At 41.3% G+C, this 15791-nt stretch overlaps 1 protein-coding gene across 1 annotated transcript; it reads right to left on the bottom strand.

Moving 5' to 3' along the window:
- Positions 1–1208: 1208 nt before the first annotated feature.
- LOC121442863 (ferritin light chain 1-like) lies at positions 1209–1631 on the bottom strand. The gene has a single exon (XM_041644513.1). It carries the CDS (start codon positions 1629–1631, stop codon positions 1209–1211), a length of 423 nt encoding a protein of 140 aa, XP_041500447.1.
- Positions 1632–15791: the final 14160 nt, after the last annotated feature.

Here is a 15791-nt window from a genome sequence, read left to right as displayed (position 1 = left end):
GGATCTGCCAACCTCATACAGACATACATGCAGGCAAGACACAAATGCACATTAAAAATAAAAAGGAATTATATAAAAAAAGAAAAACAAAAGATGAATAAACAAATAAGCCAAGAATATTAGTCAAAGTAAATGACTTCGCCTCCCTTCCTCCAGTATTGGGAAGTTGAACCCAGAGCCTCATGCAAACACTGCGCAGTCCAGCAATACTTGGAAGAATTCTTTACTTGACAGTTTTATGTGTGGAACTCAGGGCCCCGTATATACAAGGCATGCGCTCTAACAGAGAGGTACATCCTGAACTAATAATTACTAATATTATTATTGTTTTTTATTTTATTCTTTTGGTGGTATGAGGTAAGGTCTCACTCTAGTCCACATTAGCTCCTCCATTCATCACAATCCACCCGCCTCATCTTCCACCCTCCCTGGTGTTGGAATTACATGGAAAAGCCACTATACCTTGTTTCTAAAGATTTTTTTTTCTTTTGAGAGTCCTTGTCTGGCCTTGAAATTAATATGTGGCTGAGGATGACTTTGAACTTCTGGTCCTCCTGCCCCTAGTTCCTATGTGATGGGATTAGAGGCAGATGCCACCATGCCCTGTTTTATGCAGTACTGGGTACTGAACCCAGGGCTTCCTGCATGCCAGACGAGCGCTCTACCGACTGGACTACATCTCTAGTGATAATTAAACTTTAAAAATTGTTAAATTCCGCTTTATTACTGTATGATTGCGTATGTGTGTGATATACATGTTTGAGTATTGGTAGTAGTTGTCAGAGGACAATTTATTCTTGCACGGGGGCTTGGAAGGGGTGTTAATTCTCTTGTCCCACTGTGGGTTCTAGGGACCAACTTCAGGTTGATAGGCTAGTTCTTTTCTTTCTTTCTTTCTTTCTTTCTCTCTCTCTCTCTCTCTCTCTCCTTCCTTCCTTTCTTTTTTTGCTGTTTCATTATTATTATTATTATTTTGATTTTTGCTGTTTCAAAGGGCTTTATTTTTACTTGATCCAAGAATTGAGAGGGGCTCCAGGGCATTACAAAGTTGCCTAGAGGCTTCTTGAGAGGTTCGGGTGAAGGTCCTGAGGCCAGCTAGTGCAGAGCAGAGGCGGGAGTCCTTTCGAAGGAGAGGCCTCCTAGTCATGCTTGAGAGTGGACCGCTCAAAGAGGGACTTGTCCAGAGATGCCTGGAGCCCAGTCAACCTTCAGAGGTTGGTTAGGTGGTAACCCATCTTCTTGATGACCTTCACCTCCTCATCCAGGAAGTGGTATTCAAGGAATTCACAGAGATAAGGATCAGTGCGAGCAGAACCCAGGAAATGAACACCCAAGAGGGCCTGGTTCAAGTTCTTCTCCAAGGTCAAGGCAGCTTCCATGGCCTCCTGGGTTTTACCCCACTCATCTGGAGATGGCTTCTGCACATCTTGAAAGAGTGCACGGCCACAGAGATCGTTCTGCAGCTTGAGGAAACGCTCAGCACCCTCACGCTTCTCCTCGGCCAGTTCGCGGAAGAAGTGCCCTACACCCTCCAGGGCCAAGTCATCCAGATCAAAATCGTAGCCCAGAGAGAGGTAGGTGTAGGAGGCCCGCGGGTGCAAGTTGACCAGGCAGTTCAAGGCAACCTCCATTTCGGTGGAATAATTCTGACGAACCTGGGCGGTGAGGCTGAGACGCACTCTGGCGGCTACCTGCAAAGAGACGGTGCTGGCTGGTCCTAGGAGCTGAGGGAGGCAAGAAGATGGTCCCAGAGGCTGCGACTGAAGAGGATAAGGAACAGTGGAAGCTAACGAAGGGAGGCCCGGGTCTGTTCTGTCCAAACAGTCTTGAAGCAAGACACAGATCCATGGGATCTCCGAGGGCTAGGCTAGCTCTTTTCACTGAGCCATCCAACTCACAGGTTCATGAATAAAAATGGAAAAACCTACTAATGAATTTGAAATTTATAAATCAATTTGGGCTAGTGGCGTATCTTTGTTAGGGTTACTATTGCTGTGATGAAACACCAGGACCAAAAGCAAATTGGGCAGGCGGTGATAGTGCACTCAGGAGGCAGAGGCTGGGTGTGGGGGGTGGGGGGGGTGGGGGGAGGGGTGGGGATTGCTGTGAGTTCGAGGTCAGTCTGGTCTACAGAGTAAGTTCTAGGGTGGTTATACAGAGAAACTCTGTCTTGGAAAAACAACAACAACTCCCCCCCCCAAATAAAAGCAAATTGGGGAGGAAAGGGATTATTTGGCTTATATATACTTCCACTTTATAGGATTATAAAGTTTGAAGGAAGTCAGGATAGAAAGTCAAACAGGGCAGGAACCTGGAGGCAGAGGCTATGGAGGAGTGCTGTGTACACTGACCTGCTTTGCCCGATTTCTTTTAGAACCTAGGACCACTAGCCCAGGGATGGAACAACCCAAAATGGGCTGGGTCTTCCCTCTTTAATCACTGATTTAGAAAATGCCTGTGTGCCTACAGCCTGATCTTATAGAGGCTTTGTCCTCTCTGCTGACTCTAGCTTGTGTCAAGATGACTAAAACTAGCCATGATAGAGTGTGAGTGACACACATGCCTAGCAGGGCCCTGAGTTTGATTTCCTACAGAGAAAATTAAAAAGCACAGGTCTTTGTGAACAATTCCCTTGGGCATTTTTTTTTTTTATTTGTGTGCAATTGATCTTAGCCACAAACTGCTTGGCAACCATGGGTCCAACTTTTCACTTGAAATATTTGTTCTTGCTCTGTCTTTTTGGGGTGTGAGAAAGGCAGGGAGAATCTGGGGATCAGAGTCTGTGCCAACTGGCAAGCACTCTATCATTAAGCCACATCTCCAGCTGAAACATTCTGGGGAGATGACTCAGGGGTTAAGCGCACTTGCTGCTGCTCTTCCAGAGGAGCCAGGTTCAAGTCTCAGTGCATCCATGGTGGCTCACAACTGTATGTAACTCCAGTCCCAAAGGATCTGATACCCCTTCAGGCTTCAGATACCAGTCTCATATGTGGTGCACACCTATGCTTGTAGGCAAAACATTCATACACTTACAATAGAAATATTTATTTTATTTTGTTATGGTTTTTCGAGACAGGGTTTCTCTGTAACTTTGGAGCCTGTCCTGGAACTAGCTCTCGTAGACCAGGCTGGCCTCAAACTCACAGAGATCCGCATGCCTCTTCCTCCCCAGTCCTGGAATTAAAGGTGGGCGCCACCACTACCCACCACAATAGACATTTATTTAGTTATTTATTAAAGATTTCTGTCTCTTCCCCGCCACCGCCTCCCATTTCCCTCCCCCTCCCCCGGTCAAGTCCCCCTCCCTCGTCAGCCCAAAGAGCAATCAGGGTTCCCTGCCCTGTGGGAAGTCCAAGGACCACCCACCTCCATCCAGGTCTAGTAAGGTGAGCATCCAAACTGCCTAGGCTCCCACAAAGCCAGTACGTGCAGTAGGATCAGACACCCATTGCCATTGTTCTTGAGTTCTCAGTAGTCCTCATTGTCTGCTATGTTCAGCGAGTCCGGTTTTATCCCAGACTTTTTCAGACCCAGGCCAGCTGGCCTTGGTGGTTCTTCTGAGTCTGTGAAAATTTTTGTTGGAATTTTGATGGCATTGCAATGAATCTGTGGATTGCTTTGGTAAGATTGCCATTTTTGCTATGTTAATTCTACCTACCCAAGAACATGGGAGATCTTTCCATTTTCTGGTGTCTTCTTCAATTTCTTTCTTCAAAGTTTTAAAGTTCTTATTGGTCTTTCACTTTTTTGGTTAGAGTTACCCCAATATATTTTGTGTTATTTGTGGCTGTTGTGGAGGGTGATGTTTCTCTGATTTCTTTTTTTTAATATTTATTTATTTATTATACAATATTCTGGTGCCAGAAGAGAGCACCAGACCTCATTCCAGATGCTTGTGAGCCACCATGTGGTTGCTGGGAATTGAACTCAGGACCTTTGGAAGAGCAGGCAATGCTCTTAACCGCTGAGCCATCTCTCCAGCCCCCTGTTATGTTAAATCTTAACATCTTTGAAAAAGGAGCCCATGAGGCCCTATCTTTCTCAGTCCGTTTATCATCTCTACAAAGGAGGGCTACTAATTTTTTTGAGTTAATCTTGAATCCTGCTACATGACTAAAGGCATTTATGAGTTGTAGGAGTTCCCTGGTAGAATTTTTGGGGCCACTTATTGTCAGCAAATAGTGAGAGTTTGATTTCTTCTTTTCTGATTTGTATCCTTTTGATCTTCTTTTGTTGTCTTATTGCTCTAGCTAGAACTTCAAGTACTATATTGAGTAGATATGGGGAGAGTGGACTACCTTGTTTTGTTCCTGATTTCAGTGGAATTGCTTTGAATTTCTCTCCATTTAGTTTGATGTTGGCTGTTGGCTTGCTGTATATTGCCTTTATTATGTTTAGGTATGTTCCTTGTATCCCTATTATCTCCAAGACTTTTATCATGACAGGGTGTTGAATTTTGTCAAAGAATTTTTCAGCATCTAATGAGATGATCATGTGTTTTTTTCTTTCAGTTTGTTCATATGGTGGATTACACTGGTAGATTTTCATATGTTGAACCATCCCTGCATCTCTGGGATAAAACCTACTTGGTCATAGTGGATGATTTTTCTGATGTGTTCTTGGAATTGGTTTGCCAGTATTTTGTTGAGAATTTTTGCATCAATGCTCATGAGAGAGACTGGTCAGTAATTCTCTTTCTTAGTAATGTCTTTGTGTAGTTTGGGTATCAGGGTAATTGTAGCCTTGTAAAAAGAGTTTGTCAATGTTCCTTCTGTTTGTATTGTGTGGAACAATTTAGGGAGCATGGGTATTAGCTCTTCTTTGAAAATCTAATGGAATTCTGTGCTGAAATAATCTTGCTGTTTTTGAGGGGGAGGGGGCGGAGACTTTTGAAGACTGTTTTTATTTCCTTTGTGGTTATAGATCTATTTAATTTAATTTTCTAATCTGGTCTTGATTTAATTTTGTTAAGTATATGTATCCAGAAAATTGTCCTTTTCCTTTAAGTTTTCCAGTTTTGTGGAGTGCAGGTTTTCAAAATATGACCTGGTGGTTCTCTGGATTTCCTCTGTGCCTGTTATTTTGTCCACCTTTTCATTTCTGATTTTGTTAATTTGGATAGCTCTCTCTGCCTTTTGTTTAGTTTGGATAAAGATTTGTCTATTTTGTCGATTTTTCTCTAAGAGCCAGCTCTTTGTCTCATTGATTCTTTGTATTTTCTTGTTGTTGTTTCTATTTTGTTGATTTCAATTCTCAGTTTGATTATTTCTTGCTGTCTAGACCTCCGGGGTGAGTTTGCTTCTATTTGTTCTAGAGTTTTCAGGTGTTCTGTTAACACAGTAGTGTGGTAATTTTTCCAGCTTCTTTATGTAGGCATTTAGTACTATGAACTTTTCTCTTAATATTGATTTCATTGTATCCCATAAGTTTGGGTATGTTGTGCAGCAATTTTTATTGAATTTTAGAAAGTCTTTAATTTCTTTATTCTTTCCTTGACCCATTCATTGGTGGTTCAGTGAGCATTGTTCAATTTCCATGTGTTTGTAGGCTTTCTGGAACTAGTATTGCTGTTGAATTCTAACTTTAAGTTATGGTGATCCTATAAGATATATTGGGTTATTTCAATTTTTTTTTGTATCTGTTGAGGTTTGCTTTGTTACCAAGTATGTGGTCAATTTTTAAGAAAGTTATATGGGGTGCTAAGAAGAACATATATTTTTTTATGTTTGAATGAAATGTTCTATAGATGTCTGTTAAGTTAATTTGAGTCATAAAACCTGTTCCCTTATTTCTCTGTCAAGTTTCTGTCTGTAAACCGGTCCTGTAGTGAGAGTGGAGTGTTGGAGTCTCCCACTATTAGGGTGTGGGGTTTAATGTATGATTTAAGTTTTAGAAGTGTTTCTTTTACATATGAGGGTGCCCTTTTATTTGGGGCATAGACATTCAGTATTAAGATTTCCTCTTGTTGGATTTTTCCTGTTACTAATATGAAATGTCCTTCTTTGTTTCTTTTGACTGATTTTAGCTTGAAGCCTATTTTGTTAGATATTAGGATAGCTACACCAGCTTGTTTCTTAGGTCTGTTTGATTGGTGTATTTTTTCTGAACTCTTTACTCTGAGGTGATGTCAGTCTCTGAGGTTGAGGTATATTTCTTGTATGCAGAGGAAGGATGAATTCTTTTTTTTTAATATTTATTTATTATTATGTTTACAATATTCTGTCTGTGTGTATGTCTGCAGGCCAGAAGAGGACATCAGACGTCATTACAGATGGTTGTGAGCCACCATGTGGTTGCCGGGAATTGAACTCAGGACCTTTGGAAGAGCAGGCAATGCTCTTAACCACTGAGCCATCTCTCCAGCCCGATGAATTCTGTTTTTATATTCAATCTGTTAGCCTGTGTCTTTTTATAGGTGAGTTGAATTATATTAAGTGATATTAATGACCAGTGATTGTTAGTTACTGTCATTTTAGATTTGTTATAGGTGATGTTATTCTGTGTGCTTTTCCCTTCTTTGGGGTTTGCTGCTGTGAGATCATCTATTGTCTGCATTTTTGTGGTGTAGCTGATTTCCTTGGCTTGGAGTTTTTATTCTAGTACTTTGTGTATGGCTAGGTTTGTGGATAGGCATTGTTTAAATCTGATTGTCAGGGAATATCTTGTTTTCTCTGTTTGTGGTAATTGAAAATTTTGCTGAGCATAGTAGTCTGGTCTGACATCTGTGGTCTCTTAGGGTCTGTAGCACATCTGTCCAGGACCCTCTGGCTTTCATTGCTTCCATTGAGAAGTCAGGTGTAATTCCGATATATCTACCTTTATATGTTACTTGACCTTTTTCCTTTGCAGCTCTTAATATTCTTTCTTCATTCTGTATGTTTAGTGTTTTGATTATTATGTGGCGAGGGGCCTTTTTTTTTGGTTTAGTCTATTTAGTGTTCTGTAAGCTTCTTGTACCTTTGTAGGCGTATCTTTCTTTATTGTTTGTTTGCTTGTTTGTTTTTAATTTTTTTTATTTATTACTAATAAACACCCTACTGATTTATACATTTACTATTTATCTAACTGCTTTTCTGATACTGGGGATGGGAACCAGGGCTTCACAGGTGTTAGGCAAATGCCTGGCCACTGAATTAATTTTCCTTTTCACTGTTTATTATGTAGATTGGCTTACTTTCTTTCTTCATTAGCATGTTTTTTTTTTCACACCTCTAGCATATAGTCTTCTTCAGTTCTCTTTCCATTGCCGCATGACAAAAGTGCCAAGAAACCACCTGCTAGGGTAGAGGCATCCAGCTTGGGGGAACAACTGCTGAACTGGAAACTGCTCTGTTTCCTTGGGAGAGAAGGAGTAAACTGAAAGCTTTGGCATCTTAACAACTTTTTGTTCCTTTGTTTAAGGAAAACAAGAAAAAGCATTCAAGAGCCAGTTGACAAAGTCTCTGCTTAGACACCTCTGTTGATTTCTCTTTTTGATTACATTTTTCTTGTAGGCTTTATCCTTGCCCCTCTTAGTAAAGTTATGACATGAAGCCTTCTGGGTTCCCCTAGCCTGTTTACCGTATCACCCTGGCCTGCCTTCAGCAAAGGTGTTCTTACTTGAGTCAGGATCCCTTTTATCCCAAGTCTTTTTTTTTTTTAAAGATTTATTTATTTATTATGTATACAACATTCTGCCTTGATGTATGCCCGCACGCCAGAGGAGAGCACCAGATCTCAGTACAGATGGTTGTGAGCCACCATGTGGTTGCTGGGAATTGAACTCATGACCTCTGGAAGAGCAGCCAGTGCTCTTAACCTCTGAGCCATCTCTCCAGCCCTATCCCAAGTCTTTTCGCCTTAGTCACTCTCTCCTTGCTGAATCCTACCTTGCTCTTGAGAGTCCCTCCTGGCCTTGCTATTTGTGAGATAGAGGCCAGTTCTATGCTAACATTTTTTTCCTCCCTGTACAGTAATTGCCTTTAAGTATCTCTAATGCATTCCAGTGAATTTTGCCTAGCGGTTTCTTTCTTTCTTGGGATGCCTTTGAACAGATCAAACTTACAGAAACATTTGCGTCATACCGCTCTGAAGAAATTCCATGTTTATCTTATACACGCACAGAAAGACATGAAGGTAGAAGTGAAGTGGTGGTCAGTGTTGTCACTTCCACCCCAATCCTACCTTCAAGTCTTTCTGTGTGTGTATGATCTTCATTGAAATATATTATGTATGCGTATGAAGTAATAATGAAACTATCATTACGTAAAATTGATATACACTGATAAAATTTAAAATTTTTTAATGACAGTTTTTAGAAATAAACCATGAATTTGAAACTGTATATTAAGTTTTGAAATAGTAGAAAAAAATGTAAAGAATAAAACCTACAATGAACGGCTCAGATAATTAACTGCTCACCATTAACTCCTAATGACACTATTTTTTGGTATTATTATTTGTTTTTGCGGTGCTAGGGGTTAAAGTCAGGGGCTAATACATGCTAGGCAAATTCCCAACTACTGACTCACATCCCCAGCCTTGTTTGTTTTTGAGACACAGTGTTGCTATGTAGCCTTAGTTGGCTTTGAACTTTTGTTGATTCCAGTCTCAATGTCCTGATTACAGCTGTGTGCCATATGTCTGACCTCCTAGGACAGTATTTTGCCTCTGTTATTTATGTTGGTTTGTGTGTGTGTGTGTGTGTGTGTGTGTGTGTGTGTGTGTGCGTGCTATGGTGTTATAGTGCTGTAGTGGAGGTCAAAAGACACCCTGCTTTTGAGAAAGGGTTTCTCTGTGTTGCCTTGGCTATGCAAAAACTCACCCTGTAGACCAGGCTGGCCTCAAACTCACAGATCCCCCTGCTTCTGTCTCCAGAGTGCTAGAATTAAAGGCGTGTGTCGCCACTGTCCAGTAAGAGAACAATTTTAGAGAGCTAGTGCTCTTACTTCTGAGCCAGGTCCTCAGCTCTCTTACCTTTTAAAATGCAGTTGCTTCATTTGCTTCATTTCTTTTTATAAAACTTTTTTTTTGAAATAGAGTTTCATGTGTCCCAGGCTGGCACAGAACTTGCTCTGAAGTCAAGCATAACATTAAACTTCTGATCCTCCTGCCATTACCTAGTAAGTGATGGTATTGCAGGTGTGTGCCACCGTGCCCAGTTTATGTAGTGCTGGGGATAAAATCCAGAGCATCACATATGCTAGGCAAACACTCTACCAACTGAACTACATTCCCAGCCCTATAAAAACATGTATTTTAAAAAATGATTGAATATAAAAATATATAACCATATAAGTAAGAAATTATATGGTTTTCTATGTATAGAAATATAAAATGCATACTATCTAATGTGCTGTGTATGATATTTATTTCTGTAATACTGCTATATTTTACATTGCATAGTATGTAATTACCCAATGGTACATGTATTATGTAGCAAGTAAGTATTATAATATATAAGTTCATTGCATATTATGATTATAAATTATGTTATAATATATTATTGGGAATAACTTATACTGGTGTGCCACTACATAAGTAATTATATTTTATATCTACCTACACAAATTATGTTTGTTATATACTTAAATGTTTTTTGATGTTGTTGTTCGTTTGTTTCTGCTTTTTTTTTTTTCTTTGAGATAGGTTTTCTCTGTGTAGTTTTAGCTGTTTTAGAACTCAATCTATAGACCAGGCTGGCCTTGAACTCAGATCTGCTCCCTTCTGCCTCCAGAGTGCTGGCATCAAAGGTGTTTGCCACCACTGCTCAGTTGATTGGTTTGCTTTTGAGACAATGTCTCATGTAGTTTTGCCTGGCTATCACATGCCAGATTATGGGCTTCTGGGGGGTCACTTTTAGGGGTTTGTGTGAATTGTGGGTGTGTAAGCTGTGGCTAGTACTCTATTAACTGAACAACATCTCAGCCCCTTGTAACTTTTTCAGTTTTGGGACGGGGCTTACTAATGTATCCAGGCTGGCCTTCAACTTGAATCCTCCTGCCTCAGCTTCCCAGCTGCTGCTGTAATAGGCTTGAGTCATAAAGCCTGGCTCTTTTTATTCTATTCTATTCTATTCTATTCTATTCTATCTTATTTTGTTTTATGTCTTTGTTGTGAGGGCGTCAGAGTCCCATGGAACTAGAGCTATAGACAGTTGTGAACTGCCATGTGGGTGCTGGAAATTAAACCTGGGTCCTCTGGAAAAGGAGCTAGTACTCTCCAGCCCCAAGCCTGGCTCTTAATTTGTCTTTTATTATGGTTCTCTAAGCCATGGATTTAAATTAATAGAATAAAAGATATCTTTTTTCCCCTGGAGCAGCATCTCAAAAACAATGCATTCTGAAAATTCTCCTAATTCAAGATGATAGTAAACACATGACAATGTTTATCTCCGCGGAAGTCTTGGACTCCTGGAAAATAAAATGCCATAGAAATCTCCTTGACTTTTGTCACACCTACATTTCTTTTCATGCTTCCTCATAGCTTAATAAAATTTGCTGTCCATGTTCCTTGTGGTTGCCTGGCTTGCTGACCTCTATAAAATTCTGCACCTCTTCCTCTTCTTTGAGCTAGTCTTCCATGAAAATAAACATTTTTCATACTACGATACAAAAAAATGTTTTGAATTGACCAATTGTGCCTTTTACAACAGCAATTGAAAGATTATTTTTTTTTCTTACTAGACCCAGTACAGTGTATAACTTTTGTTCTTGGCTCTTTCTGACTTCCGACTTTGAACTACAAAAGCGAGCTGCTAGGAGATCCTTTGGTTTCCAGACCAGGGCTTCTCTACTCATCAAGATGATTAGATGATTTCCCAAGTCTTTAAAAGTTTTTTTTTTTTTTTTAGATTTTTAAATGTTATTTTATGTGCATGGGTGTTTTGCATGCCAAGGGGGCCAGAAGAAGTTCTCTGATGGATCCCCTGAGACTGGAGTTACAGATGATTGTTAACCATCATATGGGTGCTGGGAATTGAACCTGGGTCTTGTGCAAGAACAAATATTCTTAACCGCTGAGATAACCTCTGTAGCCCCTTCCCCAAATCTCTTAATGATACCATACACAGATAATAAGTCTTTAGGAATGTCATTAATCAGTAGATTAGCACCATTTAAAAAGGCTTTTTCCTCCTCCAGTTTTACCTTCTATCTCAATCCCCCCCCCCCCTTTTGTATCATTTCTATATTGTCCTCAGATCTAGTCCTTTAATATTCTCTTGGTCCATCATTTACGAAATATCTTTGGCTGGGCAGTTGTGGCACACTCCTTTAATTCCAGTACTTGGGAGGCAGAGACAGGTTAATCTCTGTGAGGTCGAGGCCAGCCTGGTCTACAGAGTGAGTTCTGGAATAGCCAAGGCTACATAGTGAAACCCTGTCTCGAAAAGGAAACAAAAAGAGATCTGTGCGTGTGTGTGTGTGTGTGTGTGTGTGTGTGTGTGTGTGTGTGGTGCACCATGGTGCCTTTGTGGAGATCAGAGGCCAATTTTTGAGAGTTAGTTCTCTCTTCCTGACATGGTCTGAATTCAGATTGTCAGGTTTGGTGCTGCATTCACTGAACCATTTCTCTGGTCCCCATTTCATCATTTTCATCCTTCTTATTGGCAAATAGCAATGAAATGTAATGTAGGCCGATGGGAAAAACACAGCTCTTGGAGCTGTAAACCGAGTTCCAGTGCTGGCCTAGATGCTATGAAATGGCAGTTTCCCAGTGTATCACTCATGGCAGGAAGTCCCCAATAAGAATCTTACAGCTACATGTTCTGAGTGGCCTTATTAACTTCAACCTTTGCCTATAATCAGTCCACTCCTGACTGGCATTATTGCCAGAGTACTTCAGTTAATGACATGATCAAATAGTTTCCCTCATTTCTAGAAATTCTGTAATGGCTGCACATTTTATGGCGAATAAAAATCATAGTCTCTACTCCAGCTGCAAGGAAACAAGCTGACTCACTCCAGTGGTCTGCCATTATCTTGTAACATTCTTGAAATGTTCATGTTGTCTTTAAAATCCACTAAGAATTGCCTTGGGGCTGGGGCATAGTTCAGTAATGGAGCACGCACAAGGTCCTGGGTTCAATCTGCCCACAGGGCAAAATTGCCTTGTTTTCTTGGAATAAGTTTTCTGTGGGTCCTGATTCTCAGGAATAATAAAAAAGGGTCTGGATTTTTGTCAAAAACAAAACAAAACCAAGTCAGACATTGGGATGATAGAGATAAATTTTGTTGAGAAATTTGCAGTAGAACGAAAGAGACCTCAGTATGGAACTGGGCTCAATGGCAAATAAGGGAAAGACCCAGGAATTTACAATTAAGGAGCTATGGGAGGTAGGATGGTAGTAATATTGAATGGATGGAAAATTAGTGAGAAAGCACATCAAATATACTTTTTTCTAGTCTTGCTAAACTGACCAGATAGATTTTTCCTTTTTTTTTTTTAAATTTATTTATTTATTAAGGATTTCTGCCTCGTCCCCACAACCGTTTCCCATTTCCCTCCCCCTCCCCCGATCAAGTCCCCCTCCCTCATCTGCTCGAAGAGCAATCAGGGTTCCCTGACCTGTGGGAAGCCCAAGGACTGCCCACCTCTATCCAGGTCTCGTAAGGTGAGCATTCAAACTGCCTAGGCTCCCACAAAGCCAGTACGTGCAGTAGGATCAAAAACCCACTGCAATTGTTCTTGAATTCTCAGTATTCCTCATTGTCCGCTATGTTCAGCTAGTCCGGATTTATCCCATGCTTTTTCAGATCTAGGCCAGCTGGCCTTGGTGAGATCCCAATAGAACATCCCCATTGTCTTAGTGTGTGGGTGCACCCCTTGTGGTCCTGAGTTCCTTGCTCGTGCTCCGTCTCCTTCTGCTCCTGATTTAGACCTTGAGATTTCTGTCCGGTGCTCCCGTGTGGGTCTCTGTCTCTGTCTCCTTTCATCGCCTGATGAAGGTTAATATTCCTGAGGATGCCTATGTGTTTGTCTTTGGATTCACCTTATTTAGCTTCTCTAGGAACATGAATTATAAGCTCAATGTACTTTATTTATGGCTAGAAACCAAATATGAGTGAGTACATCCCATGTTCCTCTTTTTGGGTCTGGCTTACCTCACTCAGGATAGTGTTTTCTATTTCCATCCATTTGTATGCAAAATTCAAGAAGTCCTTGTTTTTTACTGCTGAGTAATACTCTAATATGTATATATTCCATACTTTCTTCATCCATTCTTCCATTGAAGGGCATCTAGGTTGTTTCCAGGTTCTGGCTATTACAAACAATGCTGCCATGAACATAGTTGAGCATATACTTTTGTTGTATGATAGGGCCTCTCTTGGGTATATTCCCAAGAGTGGTATTGCTGGATCCAGGGGTAGGTTGATCCCGAATTTCCTGAGAAACCGAAACACTGCTTTCCAGAGTGGTTGCACAAGTTTGCATTCCCACCAGCAATGGGTGAGTGTACCCCTTTCTCCACAACCTCTCCAGCAAAGGCTATCATTGGTGTTTTTTATTTTAGCCATTCTGACAGGTGTAAGATGGTATCTTAAAGTTGTCTTGATTTGCATTTCCCTGATCGCTAAGGAAGTTGAGCATGACCTTAAGTGTCTTTTGGCCATTTGAAGTTCTTCTGTTGAGAATTCTCTGTTCAGCTCAGTGCCCCATTTTATAATTGGGTTGATTAGCCTTTTACGGTCTAGTTTCTTGAGTTCTTTATATATTTTGGAGATCAAACCTTTGTCAGTTGCAGGGTTGGTGAAGATCTTCTCCCAGTCAGTGGGTTGTCTTTTTGTCTTAGTGACAGTGTCCTTTGCTTTACAGAAGCTTCTCAGCCTCAGGAAGTCCCATTTATTCAATGATGCCCTTAGTGTCTGTGCTGCTGGGGTTATACATAGGAAGTGGTCTCCTGTGCCCATGTGCTGTAGAGTACTTCCCACTTTCTCTTCTATCAGGTTCAGTGTGTTCGGACTGATATTGAGGTCTTTAATCCATTTGGATTTGAGTTTTGTGCATGGTGATAGATATGGATCTATTTTCCAGATAGATTTTTCTCTTCCTTCCTTCCTTCCTTCCTCCCTCCCTCCCTCCCTCCCTCCCTCCCTCCCTCCCTTCCTTCTTCCCTCCCTCCCTCCCTCCCTCCCTCCCTCCCTCCTATTCTCCCTCCCATTCTCCCTCCCTCCCTCCCATTCTCCCTCCCCCCTCTGGTTTTCCAAGACAGGGGAGTTTCTCTTTGTAACTCACTCTGTAGACCAGGCTGGCCTCGAACTCAGATCTGCCTGTTGCTGCCTTCTGAGACCAAGCCTGAGTCACTCATCAGATATCAAGAGTAGGAGAGGGGGGCTGGAGAGATGGCTCAGTGGTTAAGAGCATCGCCTGCTCTTCCAAAGGTCCTGAGTTCAATTCCCAGCAACCACATGGTGGCTCACAACCATCTGTAATGAGGTCTGGTGCCCTCTTCTGGCCTGGAGACATAGACGCAAACAGAATATTGTATACATAATAAATAAATATTTAAAAAAAAGAGTAGGAGAGAAGGGATTAGATCATCTATCAAGTGATCAGTTACCAAAGCTGGAAAATTCTTCCTAAACTGATGTAGCGGGATTCCTGCTAAAACTGGACCCTTTAGGCCTGGCAAAGATTCTTTGCTTGGCTAATCTTTCTCGTCAAACTCCTAAACCTGTTTACTTCCTTGAAAGATCTGCTAAGTCAGTTTAGCCAGGCTACCACCCTGAACACTAGCTAGCTGAGCACATTCCTTCCTAAAGGTTCTATAGCTGATTCAACTAGACTCTTGTTAGGTCGCAGAACCTCCTTAGCCCTGAGAAATTCGATTTAGTGGTTTTCTGTCTATTGAGTCTCATTCTATTTCTTGTCTGTGAATTCCAGCTTGTATGTGCTTCATTCACAGTTGATCCTCAGCCTTTCACCACCACATTTTAGCAAGTCCCTAACTCTAAAAGTATTCCTTACCAGGCTTTGACAAGTGTCACTGCATAATTTTTTCTTCAGTATGGATTATGGCAAAGATGCCAGATTGATTGCCAGAAGCAAAGGTATACCAGCTGTTCCTCACCACTGTGTAAGTACAGCCAAGATCATCTTACTTGCAGCTTTGCTGCCAAGATCATATTCAATTCTGTAGCTGCTGGGTGTAGTGGCGCACGCCTTCAGTCCCAGCACACAGGAGGCAGAGGCAGGCGAATCTCTGGGAGTTCCAGGACAGCCAGCTGGCTACATCGAGAAGCCTTGTCTTGAAAAAGAAAGCAAATAGTAAGCAACAGACTTGTGTTGATTAAGCAAAGTGAGCTATGTTTGGCTTTTGTTTTGTTTTGTTGAGGTCCCAATTAATGGGGATCTGAGATTTTGAAGTTTCCTGCAGATTAAAAGTTTTCCAGTTTCTATTTTTTTTTCTTCTGGGTTTGTTTTTGTTTTTTGTTTTAACAGATTTCTGGAGCACACTGCAAGGAAACACTGAGCTTGGCAATAACTAGATACAGCACAGCCAGTCTTCATGTGTGTGTGTCCGTGTGTCCGTCCATCCATGTGCCATGACAGCTTCTGTGGAGGTCGGAAGACAGTTTTCAGGTGTCAGCTTCTCTCCCACCTTGCTGAAGCAGGATCTCTCTTGCTCTCTCTCACACAGTGTGCTCCAGGCTGGCCAGCCCCTGAGCTTCTCGGTGGTTTTCCTGTCTCTGCTTTCGAACTCGATATAGGAGGGTCTGGGATTCTAGACATAGGCCATTATATCTTTTGCTGTTGTTCTTTATTTAAATTGTCTTTTAGGCTTATTTGATACGTATAAATGTTTTGCCTGC

This window comes from Microtus oregoni, unplaced genomic scaffold (assembly GCF_018167655.1).
Source record: "Microtus oregoni isolate MIOR12 unplaced genomic scaffold, Mior012 000097F_ref0000449, whole genome shotgun sequence".
NCBI classification, from domain to species: domain Eukaryota; kingdom Metazoa; phylum Chordata; class Mammalia; order Rodentia; family Cricetidae; genus Microtus; species Microtus oregoni.
The sequence above is the reverse complement of the archived record's forward strand: the minus strand, read 5'-3'. Positions and strand labels throughout refer to the sequence as shown.